Source organism: Macrobrachium nipponense, chromosome 17, assembly GCF_015104395.2.
Source record: "Macrobrachium nipponense isolate FS-2020 chromosome 17, ASM1510439v2, whole genome shotgun sequence".
NCBI lineage: Eukaryota > Metazoa > Arthropoda > Malacostraca > Decapoda > Palaemonidae > Macrobrachium > Macrobrachium nipponense.
Genome location: NC_087210.1, coordinates 33569079 through 33583377, shown reverse-complemented (window position 1 = coordinate 33583377; position 14299 = coordinate 33569079). Strand labels below are relative to the sequence as shown.

Here is a 14299-nt window from a genome sequence, read left to right as displayed (position 1 = left end):
GTATTTGTTCATACACGAAACAAACCTTCGGTCTTAACATTAGGATAGACTTACTATTGGAGGGAGGTAAGTCTCTACAACTGACTGGAAGTTTGCCACCTTATCCATTTCCGAATATATAGGGAAATTCTAGAGAATGGACAATGAACCTAGGACCAAAGATATAAGCGGATCTATTGGTTTCCTCCCACTGGGTGTAGATACCATTCTACTGTTTACTCTTGTCCCTTGCGACTGGATCGACCTTCACCCCTCTTTCCTTATTATCCAGAGGGGTGTGTTGCTACTGAAAAGTATATCATCAGCTAAGATAGCTTCACAGTATGGCTGACCATCTCACCTGCATCTAGTCCGTTCCAGCACATGACGGTACTCTCCTTCATATTGCCCGTAGTTAAAGGAGTAGGAAGAAAGTAGTAAAGAAAAAAGACCAAGTCATCCCATTCATTCTACTTTCATACCTTCATCTTAGACTAGACGCAAACTGACCCGCCAGGGCACTGGATGAACTATATCACTTGTTGGGCCGCCACCACTGGACCCAAGGAAAAGGTGTCCAAGGATCTATGGGCAACATCTTTCAAATAAAATGAGGTGAAAGTTGTTTGGCGCTTCCACACGCCAGCTTTCAGAATTTTATCCACAGACATGTTCTTCTTAAATGCTAGGGAAGCACTCACACCCCTGATGTCATGAGCTCTAGCTCTCACCTGGCTATCTGACCCTCTGTCTTCTGCAGTATAAGCATTTCTGATTGTCTCCCTTAGCCAAAATGATATTGTATTCTTGGACACTTCCTTCTTGTTCCGTCCTGTACTTACGAACAACCTCTGGCACCCCGACCTGAGGTGCCTTGTTCTCTTTAAGTACTCCCTTAGTGCCCTGACGGGGCACAGGAGCATTTCAGCTTTGTCGTTGTCTACAAAGTCTGCCAAGGAAGGTATGGTAAAGGAGTCGAATCTGCCGTCTACTATTGTTGGATTTTGGGTCTTTGCCACGAATTCTGGGACAAACTCCACACACCATTGATCTCCAACCTCTCGAGTGCTTTATGAGATATGAGAGGCCATGTAGCTCCCCCACCCTTTGGTTGCAAGCCAGGGCCAATAAGAAGACTGTCTTCAGGGTCAGGCTCCTATCCGTGACTGCCTTAGTGGTTCGTAAGGGGGTTTTGTCAGACTACTCAGTAACCTTGGTCAGATCCCAATCTGGGGTTTTTTAGCTCCTTTGGTGGCATGACTGTTCAAAGCTCCTCATCAGCATGGCCAACTCCCATGAAGACGATATGTCCACTCCTTTCATTCGTAAGACTGAGGCTAGAGCAGCCCTGTACCCCTTCACTGCAGATACAGACATATGTTTTTTATCTTGTTCTGAGATATATCAGAAAGCCGCTAACTGCTGAATAGTGGGTACCGAGTGGAAGGACGACGTTCCCCCTACGACACCAATCACAGTATGCTGACCACTTCCCTTGGTATACTGTCGCAGATGATTTTCTGATATTACCTGCCATCTGAGTTGCTGCTTTCTGCGAAAACCCTCGCTCTCGGAGGAGATACTTGACAGTCTCCACCCGTGAAGCGATAGGGACTTCACCGACTGGTGGTACCTCTCCACGTGAGGCTGACACGAAGGGTGCTCCATGGAGGTAACTCTCTTGGCACATCTACTAGGAGTTCCAGTAGGTCTGGAAACCACTCTGCTTTCGGCCATAACGGGGCTACCAGGGTCATCTTGAGGTTCTGAGACCGCATTACCCTGTTCAGAACCTGACGGATTAGACAAAATGGAGGAAATGCGTACACGTCCAGATTGTCCCAGGGGTGTTGTAGCGCATCTTCTGCTGCTGCCTCTGCGTCCGGGACTACTGAACAATACACTTCCAACTTTTTGTTGTACCTGGTTTAGCGAATAGGTCTATGATCGGTCCTTCCCACAACATGAGCATCCTGTCCACTACCTGTTGGTGTAGGGACCACTCCGTTCCCAGAATCTGATCCCTGCGGCTCAACTTGTCGGCCACTATGTTTCTTTTTCCCGGAATATACCTGGCCTTGATGTCTACCAGGTTCTCTATAGCCCACTGGTGAAGTTGAACTGTCATCACATGTAACTGCCGAGAAACTAGGCCTCCTTGCTTGTTTATATAAGCTACTACTGTGGTGTTGTCTGACATCAATACCACCGAGTGTCCCTTTACTCTCTCCTGAATTCTTGTAGAGCCAGGAAAGCTGCTTTTTTCAACTCCAGCACGTTTATATGGAGTTCTCTGTCCTTGCAACTCCATTTTGCTGACACCATCAACTCCTCCATATGGGCTCCCCAGCCTTCTAGTGATGCATCCGAGAACAGCAAGAGGTCTGGGGAGGATTGTTGAAGGGGGACACCCACTGTCAGATTGTCGTCGTCCACCCACCACAGCAAGTCTTTCCTCACTTCTGCCGACAAGGGAATTTGCTCGTACGGGTGATCTACTGTTGGTGACCAAAACTCCTTCATCCTCCATTGTAGGGACCGAAGGTGTAGCCTTCCTTGTGGTACTAGCTTCTCCAGGGAGGTTAGGATTCCCAGCACCACCTGCCACTGTTTGCTGGCTGTGTCTGCTTTCCCAGAAAGGCATTCACCACTTGTTTGCATTTCTGTACTCTTTGGTCTGTCGGAATACTTTGGCTTGTGTTGTGTCTATCACCATTCCCAGATATTCCAAACGTTGACTTGGATCCAGCTGCGACTTCTGCTGATTCACCACAATACCTAGGCTGTGACAAAGCTGCAGGAGGGTCGCCCTCCCCCTGTCCCTGAGTAAAAAAATTTTCTCCCTGGACTTTGCTATCACCAGCCAATCGTCCAGATATCTTATCAGCCTGATCCCCTGAGCGTGCGCCCATGCCGACACGAGGGTGAACACTCTTGTAAAAACTTGAGGAGACGTTGTCAATCCGAAGCACAGGACCTTGAACTCGAAAGCTTTCCCTGCAAGACTGAAGCGGAGAAATTTCCTTGAAGACTGATGGACTGGTATCTGAAAGTATGCGTCCTTTAGATCGACTGTCAGCATAGTCTCCGATTCTGACTGCTTGTAGAACCGTTTTCGGAGTTTCCATCTTGAAACTGGTTTTCCTTATAAACAGATTCAGCGTTGACAGGTCTATTACTGTCCTCCACTCCCCGTTGGATTTGGGGGGTACCAGGAAAATCCTGCTGTAGAAGCCTTTTGTCGGACTGCATACTTGTTGCACAGCTCCTTTTTCCATCATCTTCTTCACTTCGTCCTGCAGAATAGTGGCCTTCTGAGATCTGTGGGCATAAGTGACGTGGGGTAATGGTTGATCTGTCAGGGGCGGGGTTACCTCGAACGGAATCAAATACCCGATCCTGAGAACATCCACCACCCACTGCTCTGCCCCTAGTTCCTGCCACACCTTCCAGTGATTTGCCAGGCAACCCCCCACTGGTGTGGCCGAGTGATGGGAGGCGCCCAATCCTATCTTCTTGAGCCTCTCCCCCTTCCCCTATTGCCCCTTCCTCTGTTATTTCTATTGTGAAAGGGCCGATGAGTTATCCTCTTTGGGGAAGAGGGTCTTGTGACTCTATTAGGGATGCTATGTCTCACTGGTTTCTTTCGAGACATCTGCTGTTGTCTTCCCTCCAAAGGAATAGTTTGACTGTTAGAGGTTTTCCTAACTGCCTGTTGCACCAACCTATCGTTAGTGTCCATCCTTCTTCTATCTATCGCTTCTTCCAGTATGACCTCTGGCAACAGTAGTTGCGATTCCAAGATATCCCCATTCCTCATTGCTAACAGGGAATCCAAATCCACATTGCGGCTTAGTCTAGCCAATGCTGCATCTCTCCTCATTAGCAGGATATTTGCCCAAACATTGGCACTTACGTTTGTCAGGTACGCAATCGCCTTGGGACCCTGACTGTAGTAATCTAATGAACAATGGTTCATCTACTACTTTCCTTGTTGCTTCCGAGGATGCAATTTTCGCCACTGCTGTTGACCAAAGGTCTAACCAGGACGCAGCCTGAAAGACAGAAGAAGCTGTTGCTTCTAACGTGGCAGCCTCTTGGTACGTCATCGAAGGGCACTCCATTTTAACCTGATCCAAGGTTAATCCAGGCCTTAACCTTACAACATTAGGGTTCATTTGTCTAGACAGCAAAGGGACCTTCGGTGTCGTATAATATTTCCTTTGCTTTATCATTGGAGGGGGAATAAATTTAAATGATCTATTAGATCTTAAGGAATTATCCCTCCCTGCAATCTTTGCGTTTACGTGTTGCAAGACCGATTCCGCAGTGACTCGAGCAAGGCAATTCATACGACACCTTGGTATCCCTCTTTAGTCCAAACGCCATGTCAATTCCAGGAGGAAGCATACTGGCCGGTGTTTCTGTCTTCTCCGAAAGGCTATTGAATTGACGAATCAAATCAATAACCTCTGCATACGAGGCCAGAAACTCTTGGTTTTCTCCTTCCTCCGCTCTAGTGTACCACTCTCCGTCACGAGAGATGTTGTCTCGCCTCTATCTTCTGACAGACGGCCCGGAATTCCACGGCCGCCTGCCCCTACGGCCGCGGCCTCTTTGATCTTTGCTGGCCGCTGTTGGCTCGATCCCAGATAGTCAGCAGGGGAACGAGAACGTCTCACTCTTTCTCTGCTCACGGATCTAGAGCGAAGAATCTCGTCTAGATCTCCAAGATGAAGGCTCCCTTAAGACAGAGGTAAGTTCGTCTTTATTAGCATTGGCATCGTTTTCGAGCGTCGGCGAGCCAGGCCTCGGCCTTCTATCCAGACGGACACTGCCTTCCACGAACGTATCCGCCGAGGTTGCCAACTCTCTATTTTTTGTACTTTTAATAGGAGCCTTATCGTCCTTCGTACTTAATTTTGAACGGCCTTTACGGGCGAAACCTGGGATCCTGCCTTCCATCCTCTGCTGCACCTTCGCCGCCAACGTCGATTTTACCAGAGGTATCGCAGTTTTTGCGATCCGAACTGGCAACTCCGCCTCGGCCGCTAGCTCGCCGGCCGTCACCTCTCTCGCTTGTTCGGACTCTTGCGAACGGCTTCGTCTGGCAACCTTGTGCTTAATAGCCACTGATTTTCCGACCTTCTTGCTGACTTGGAAATGACAGTCTTCGTCCGAAGGAGAGGAAGAATTGATTCTTCTCCTCTTGGCCCGAGGATCCGCTAGGAACTCCCGAATCCTCCTCCAACGCTTGACTGGCGCTCGCCGTGACGTTATCGGACTTAGCGATGACGCCGAACTAGAGGAAGAAGACGAAGAAGGCGAATCACACTTTTTCTTTTTGTCTCTCTTATTCATTCTCTCCTCTATATCCTGTAACTTCTGCATTACAGTTTGCATTGACGGATCAGAAGGCGTATTAGCGTCTGGGTGCAGCGAAAAAGACCGAGAATCGGTCTGTGACGTCATCACGCCTGCCATCTCAGAGTGTGACGTATGTTGTGACGTCATCGCTCTCGTAGGGAGAGACTGAGAGGTTTCTGCTGGTAACCGCACGTTTGCTGCCAAATTACCTCCCACGTTCTGCATCGCTGTAAATACTGAGTGGGATGGAGAAGCAGCGGCATTAATTCCCATAATTGCAAGCCCGGGGGATGAGGAAAATCATTCAGCGCTGCCGGCCCCTGCTGGAACCGTGACGTCATATAATGCGCAAGCAGACCATCCAAGGTTGGTACGCCTGGTAGGCCTAGCGCTGACCACGTACCATCTAACCTATGCGCTTGCGTAGCAGGAGCCTGGAACAAAGATGGCGGATCTCCCCCTCTACTTGCTGGGAACAAAGGAGAGTGCAAATTATTCATAAAATTACCCAAGGCCCCTCCTGACGTTTCCGATACAGAACCGCTAGGAGAAACCGAAGGGGTATGAGACAATTCAAAAGCAGGTGGAGAAACATATGGAGCAGCCTGGTTTATTACCGATACAAAAGAAGCCGGTAAGGTTTGGTCATCCAAAGATGGCGTCACCCCCTTTCTTTTGTATTGGCTTTTCCCATAGAACTTCTTCCACTGTTCCACCGACCAACCGCGACAAACAGAACACGGATTAGTAACCGTACATACGTTTTCCCTGCACCTACTACACGTTGGATGAGGATCCGTCGACACCGAGGTTAGGAACCTAGAACAAGGGAAGCCACTGACTCCTGGGCATTTCCTTTGTCTCCTCTTCGAAGCGGTAGACGATCCCGATGTTGAGGCAAAATTCTCCATCATACCACGTATACACTCTTACCACACACTGATCACACTTGGAGAAAGAAAGGAATGAAAAATAAAAAATGAAATGGATAAAGAACGGGCAAACTGAAAAACCGGCTTTAAATGAGATAGACAGTAACACGTCTTATCTTAAAGGCGGTAGGAAAATAACTGATGGGTCACAGGTAGCCGTGGGCATTCTGGGTATACATGCCCCGTGACCTGGTATAGATGCCATTAGTCCCTGGATCTCACAAGTGTAATTTTAATTCTACCGGTTTCCAGCTTGGCGCTAGTAAATCCTAATGTTAAGACCGAAGGTTTGTTTCGTGTATGAACAATTACAGTTTCATCACTTAATATAAAGAAAAGTGAAATAAGTTAAAACATGAAGTTTGCTAATAAATGAGAAAATGGTTAGAATGATGTTGATGACTAACGAGCCAAAAGAAAGAAAATAACCACAGAGAATTCTAGACTGATGTGTGAGCAGAGCAAAGCTACAAACTCACTACAAGTAAGGGATGTTATTTAATGGTTACCTGAGGGTACAGGACATGCATGTGCTGCGAGAGTCCTATTTTCTGTCCTTTTAATAAAGAATATTTGAGTCAATGAATGTGGGCACACATATGATTGATGTAATTGTGGAAGTAAATTACATTAAAACTGTTAACATACCTAACATAAAAAAGGAATAACAATACTAATAAACAGCCGCCCTTACTAATGATTTGTGCAGAACATATCGTAAATATACAGTATATATCAAAAGGATCAGTGGCCTTTATATTTTACTGAAATTGTAACCATATTACCAGACATAAAATTAATTTACACACTTTTGCGGTGGTTTAATCACAAAATTTTTAATTCTTTTGTCAGGAAGGAAAAGTTCATCTCTATTATTACCAATTAACACTGGAAGGTCATTACAAAAAACCTTAATTATCACTTACTTCCAATGGTTATAACAAGTTGAACATTGCATTCCCTTGGGAGATTCATTAAGAATAGATGCTGGGATGGTACAATTCGAGCAATTTTTTGTCTCCTCTCCTCCACGACCTTCTTCATCTTCTTCTGAGCGATCACCATTACTATCAGCCAAAACTCCATCAGTGGCTTGCTACAATAAACCAACATAAAAATCATTGCTTGCAGAGACCTTATAAATATACCAATTATAAAGAAATTTGTATTTTTCTTAATATACAAACCTATAACCCGAATCACCATAATTATAAAGGGAATTACAGTGCCATAAATCCAGGTTACAGCGCCATAAAGCAGGCAATGGCGCCATAAATCCACTTATGGCACTGAAAAATTGTGGTTAACAGTGCCACGAGGCAAGTGCTGTGAGTCCAGAGCGACATAACCCCGGGGACTGCCTGTATACAGTAATCTGTACTTACCTCTTTGGTTGTTAATGAGAAACAAAATCCTAATGCTATGCCTGGATCAGTTCAGGGGCAACTGGGCGACAGTACAACTAAGCAACAGTGAACTGGATAACAGGACAACTGGGCAACGGGACAACTGGTAGACAGAACAAGTTGGCAACAGCCTACAATTCTGCTCGGGGCCACTTTGGAGCTTTGAGCATCTTTTTCAGACCTTGGAACATGAACAACCTGTTGATGACCTTCTGAAGTTGTCTGGTTGTCCCAAGGATGCTGAAAGGCATCCTACAGGATGGTTCTTTGGTTGGGGCCAGCAAACAATACAGGGGCAACTTGTAGTTCCTTGCTGTTGCAAATACGTAGATCCACTGTGGGACTCACCCACTACTTGAGCAACCTGTCCTCTACACCCTACACTGTTCTAATAACCATTCTGTTCCCACTATCTTATCTGCCCTGTTTAGTTGGTCCACCATGATGTTCTTCATCCTGGGAATGTACCTGGCAGTCAGCGTCAGTCCTGTAGTCTCTGACCATTTGTGCATTTCACCGATCAGTTGTTCAAAGTCCTAAGCACTGTGCCTCATTGCTTGCTTGGTATGTACACAACCATCGAGGTATTGTTGCTCATGATGACTATGGTCTTCCCTTGGAGGAGATCTTAGAAGTGTTGGAGTACCAGCCAAACTGTTCATATCTCCAAGATGTTGATGTGTTGTTGATGCTGCTCCTCATCCCACATCCTTGAAATGCATATGACATTCAGATGGGTGTCCCAGCCCCTTCAGGATGTGTCTGAGTATAACAGCATTTACGGGGATGGCCAGCTAAACTGTACCCCCTTCAGGTAGTTTTCTGGGCTCCTCCAACACTGCAGACCCTTCAGTACCTTCCTTGTCATACTTATATCCCATGCTGGCCTGTGAGTAGCATTCCCCCCTTCTCCATTCTCCATTGCAAGGAATGGATACAGGTCCTGCCCCTGGGTACCAATATTTCCAAGGACAATAGGTGGCCAACCAGGGCTTGACACTTCTTCATTGGTTGGTGAGGGTTGGCCAAGGAGTCAGATACTTTTAGGAATTTGGTTAGCCTCTCTTGTGAAGGGTAGGCCTTTACCCTCACTGCGTCAACTGTCATCCCCAGCTCCCTGTCCTTTGTGTTAGTACTAGGTCTGATTTTCTGAGGTTGACCCTGGCCTCGGGAGCATGGAGCGTACAGAACAAAGAACTCCACATCAACGTGTTGGGAGTTGAAGGCAGCTTTTCTGGGTCTTCGGTAGATTCGAGAAAGGGAAGTAGGGCACTCCATTGTTCAACCTTCCAGAATGTTTCCAATTTGCAGAAGGGTCTTCTGCCGCAATGAACAAACCTGGGACCATGAACAGTAGACCTCTAGCTTCCTGTTGAACTGTGAAGTGAAGAGGTCTAACATGGGTAGTTGTTTGAGGTCTGATCTGCAAGGTAGAGGATGAGGCTGATCTTTCACCATACATATCAAGTCCAGGAATCAGTCTGCCTGCGGCCACTAAGGGACTGAGTCTTTCTAGCATTCTTGCAATTCCAGAATTAAAGCAAAACTTGCCTCAGATACGCAAAGGGAAGAAATGCAAAAAAGTAAGGAACGAGCCAGTCGGTTAGCACTGCATCCACTCCCTAAGTTTGGGGGGTCCCAGTAGAGAGCGCTTGGTGCAAGTATATATGTTTGGCAAGCCCAATGGTTTCTGCAGATCATGATATACTTGTGGAGGTAATGACCAACCTGTTGATAAAACCTGGCACTTCCTTCTAAACTGATGTGCTAAAATGTTGTTGTTGCCTGGCAGAAACTAGTATTACAAGAATGTTCTTGAACTCTGACCAAAGATTTCCATCATCAGCAGGAACTTGGACTTGGTCCCTCCCTGCTTCCCGAAGTACGAAAGGATTGTTGCACTGCTTCCCGAAGTACGAAAGGATTGTTGCACAGTCTGCAAAAATCACTACTGTCTCCCTTCAAACTAACTCTACCCCTCTCTGACAAAAACTTGACATTTCTAGGTTTCTTAGAACAGCTGCCTGCTCCTTACATATAAAAGGAGGCCTGTCAGAAGTAAATGCTTGTTCTTCCACCAACTGAGAATCTTTTTAGTTATTAAATGGAATTTATACTGAGAGGATGTCTAAAACTTCCAAGGATCTATGGGCAACATCTTTTAAATAAAGGGAAGTTAAAGTTGTTTAACATAGCCAAACACCAGCTTTCAAAATCCTCTCTACAGACATATTTTTCTTAATTTAGACACTCCAGCCTTTGTCAAATATGCATTCCTGATCGTTTCTCTTAGCCAAAACGATATTGTATTCTTGGACACTTCTTTCTTGACCTGTCTTGTACTCACAAAAAGCCTTCGGCATCCCGGTCTGAGATGTTGAGTTCTTTTTAAGTAAGCTTGTAGTACCCTGACAGGACATAACAACATTTCTTCAGGGTCATCATCCACAAATTCTCCCAAAGAAGGTATAAAAAAGCAGAAAATGTGTCATCTGCTACTGATGGATTTTGAGTTTTAGCTACGAATTCTAGAATAAATTCGAAGACTATAGACTTCCATCCTCTGGAATGCTTCACCACATATGACAGACCATGTAGCTCCACTACCCTTTTGGTCGACGCCAGAGCCAACCAGAAGACTGCTTTCAGGGTTGTTTCTATCCGTGGCCTGTCGTAATGGTTCATACGGGGGCTTTGTCAGGCCAGTCAGTAACATGGTCAAATCTCAATTGGGAGCTTTTAATTCCTTTAGGGAACAGGACAGCTCAAAACTCTTCATTAACATAGCCATTTCCCATGAAGAGGAAATGTCTACACCTTTCATTCGCAGAACCAAAGCTAGCGCAGACCTGTACCCCTTTATGGCAGACACAGACAGATATTTTTCTGCTCTGAGATATCAGAAAATCTGCTAACTGTTGAATAGTGGTTCTGATTGGAGAAAGACTCCCTCTACGACACCAGTCACAGTAGTCAGCAAAGTTTTCCCTGGTACACAGCTGTCGATGAGCTTCTGATATGTCCTGCCATCTGCGATGCTGGCTCCTGAGAAAAATCTTTCGTTCGCAGGAGGTACTTGACAGTTTACACCCGTGAAGTGATAGGGACTGCATCGACTGATGGTACCTCTCTACATGTGGTTGACACAGTAGGTTGTTCCAAGGAGGCAGCTCTCTCGGAACATCTATTAGGAGTTCCAACGGGTCCAGGAACCATTCATCCTTCGGCCTCAGTGAGGTTACCAGGGTCATCTTTAGATTCTGAGACTACATCACCTTGTTCAGAACCTGATGTATCAGACAAAATGGAGGAAATGCGTAGAAGTCAGACAAAATGGAGGCAATGCGTAGAAGTCCAGATTGTCCCATGGGTGTTGTAGAGCATCTTCTGCGACTGCTGCTCTGTCTGGGACTAATGAACAATATATGGCCAACTTTTTGTTGACATTCTGTCTACCACTTCCTGATGTAAGGACCACTCCGTTCCCCAGAATCTGGTCCCTGCGGCTCAATTTGTTGGCTTTAACGTTCCTTTTTCCTGGAATATATCTGGCCCTGATGTCTACTAAGTTCTCTACAGCCCACAGAAGCAGCTGAACTGTCATCAGGTGTAACTGACGAGATACCAGGCCTCCTTGCTTGTTTACATAAGCTACTACAGTGTTGTCTGACACCAATACTACTGAGTGCTCCTTCACTCTCTCCCGGAACTCCTGTAATGCTAGAAAGGCTGCTTTTAATTCTAGCACATTTATATGGCGTTCCCTGTTCTTGTGATTCCACTCCCACGAAATCATCAGTTCCTCCATGTGAGTGCTCCACCACTCAAGTGGCGCATCCAAAAACAGCAGGAGCTCTGGAGAGGATTGCTGAAGGGGAACTCCTACTGTCAGATTGCTGTCTTGCAACCACCACAGTAGATCTTACCTCACCTCTGTCGACAGGGGAACGTGCTCGTATGGGTGATCTACAGTTGGTGACCAAAACCCTTCCATCCTCCATTGTAAGGACCAAAGATGTCGTCTCCCGTGTGTCACTAACTTCTCCAGGGAACTTAGGAGTCCTAGGACTACTTGCCACTGCTTTGCTGGTTGTGTTTTCTTTCCTAGGAAGGCATTCACTACTTGTTTGCACTTCTCTACCCTCTGGTCTGAAGGGATAGCTTTGGCTTTTACTGTCTATAATCATCATACCTAAGTACACCAACCTCTGACTGGGGTCCAAACTCGACTTCTGATTTATCACAATGCCTAAGCTGTGACAAAACTGAAGAAAGATATGTCTGTCCCGAAGTAATTTTTCTCGGGACTTCGCTATCACCAGCCAGTTGTTCAGGTGTCTTATTAACCTGATCCCCGAGCATGTGGCCATGTCGACACGAGAGTGAATACTCTTGTAAATACCATAGGAGACATTGTCAATCTGAAACACAGAACTCTGAATTGGAAACCTTCTCTGCAAGACTGGAGCGGAGAAACTTCCTGGAAGACTGATGGATTGGGATCTGGAAGTATGCATCCTTCAAGTCTATTGTCAGCATAAAATCCTTGTCCCTGATTACTGCTAGAACTGTCCTTGGGGTCTCCATTTTGAATCTCGTTTTTCTTACAAACAGATTCAATGTCAACAGATCTATAACTGTCCTCCAATCTACATTGGCCTTGGGGACAAAGAAAAAATATGGCTGTAAAATCCACTTGACGGGAGTGTTACTTGCTCTACAGCTCCTTTTTCCGTCATCACTTCTTCTTGCAGAATAAGAAATTTCTGAGACCCATGAGTGTAAGAGAGGTTGCGATAATGGTTGTTCTGAATGGGATCAGATACCGGACTGTGCGCATCCACTGCCCACTGCTCTGCTCCGAATCTGTGCCACACCTTCCAATGATTTGTCAGGCATCCCCCCACCGGTGTGACTGAGTGGTGAGAGACGCCAAGTCTATCGTCTTGAACCTCTCCCTCTGCCTCTAATACCCCTTCCTCTATTGGGTCTACTGTGAAAGGGCTGATGAGATAATTTCTTCCTTGGGGAAGAGGGTCTTGCTAACCTAGGGCAGGGATTATGTCTCACTGGTCTCTTTTGTGGTGTTTGTTGTTGTTGTCTTACTTCCCTAAAATTAGAATGGCTTCCAGAGGCTTTCTTAACTGCCTGTTGGATTGATCTGTCATTAGTATCCATCTTTCTATCAATTGCAGATTCTAGCATAACTTTTGGTAACAGCAATTGCGACTCTAAGATGTCCCCAATCCGAATTGCTAAAAGGGAATCCAAATCCATGGTACAGCTTAGTCTAGCTAATGTTGCATCTCTCCTCATCAACAGGATATTAGCCCATACACTAGCAATCAAATTTGTCAAGTATGAAATTGCTTTCAAACCCGATTGAAGCAATCTGATAGAAGCAATCTGATAAACAGTCTCATCTACTAATCTCCTGGTTGACTCTGAGGATGTAATCTTAGCTGCTGCTGTTGACCAAAGGTCTAACCAAGAAGCCATCTGAAAGATACAAGAAGCTGTTGACTCCAATGTAGCTGCTTCTTGACAAGTCATTGAGGGGCATTCCATCTTCACTTGATCCAAGGTTAATCCAGGTTTTAATCTCATCATGTCTGGATTGGTTTGTCTCGCTAGTAGTGGAACAACAGGTGTCCCATAATATTTCCTGTCTCAGTAACAGAGGGGAAAGGAACTTAAACGATCTGTTTGACCTTAAAGAATTATCTCTTCTGGAGATCTGTGTATCAACATGTTGTAACACACTCTGTATGACTTGAGCATGGTAATTCATACAACATGACACCTTAGTATCCTTTTTCAGTCCCAATAGAGCTTCAGTCCCTGTAGGAGCTATCCTGGAAGGGGTTTCTGACCTCCTTGAGAGGTTATTGAATTAGTGAATCAAGTCAATCACCTCTGCATAAAAAGCCAGAAATTCCTGATTCTCCCCTTCATCTCCTTCCTAAACACTATGTTTGGCTGCAAAGTTAGCTCACTCCTATCAGCCGATAAATGTCCATGTGATTCCTGGCCGTGCAACCCACGACTGTGGCATGTCTGATCTCTGATGGCCGTTGTTGGCTCAATCTTGAATAGCCGCCAAGAGAATGCGAATGCCTAAATCTCTCCATGCTCCTTGATCTAGAGCGAGAACCCTGTCTATTCCTCCAGGAAGACAGTTCCCGTGAAGTAGAACGTACATCCTCCATGCCTCTACTATTATTCTCAGTGGCTGTTGGGCTATCATTTCCCACTGCCATTGGGGAAGTTGACCTTGATCTTCTGGTATAGAGGCAAGCCGTCATTTCCATCAGTGCATCCGGAGGGGTTACCAACTCTGTATTATTTGACCTTTTAATGGGAGCTTTATCATCCTTCCTTCTTATTTTAAAAGGTTTTACAGAAGAAACTGGTACCTGCCCTCCATTCTTTGAAGATTGATGTCTACTCACTGTTGATTCCCTAACCAACAGAGGTGTATCCACAAACGGCTTTCTCATCATAGTGGGCATCGCTGTCTCAGCCGATTCCATTCCAGTGTCCATCAAATCTTTCAGCCATGCCGACGTATTTAAATGACAGCCGTCATTGCCATTACCTGTATCAGTCACTGCC

General features: G+C 45.8%; 1 protein-coding gene across 2 annotated transcripts in view; it reads right to left on the bottom strand.

Moving 5' to 3' along the window:
- The window catches only part of LOC135196174 (REST corepressor-like), a 117843-nt gene that overhangs the window by 85636 nt on the left and 17908 nt on the right, over positions 1–14299 (bottom strand). For both annotated transcript variants that reach the window (XR_010310339.1, XM_064222758.1), the window contains exon 6: positions 7205–7374. Coding sequence is in view for 1 of the 2 variants with exons in the window: in XM_064222758.1 (XP_064078828.1) it covers positions 7205–7374 (170 nt within the window). In the remaining variant the exon portion in view is untranslated. The remainder of the gene's footprint in view (positions 1–7204; positions 7375–14299) is intronic.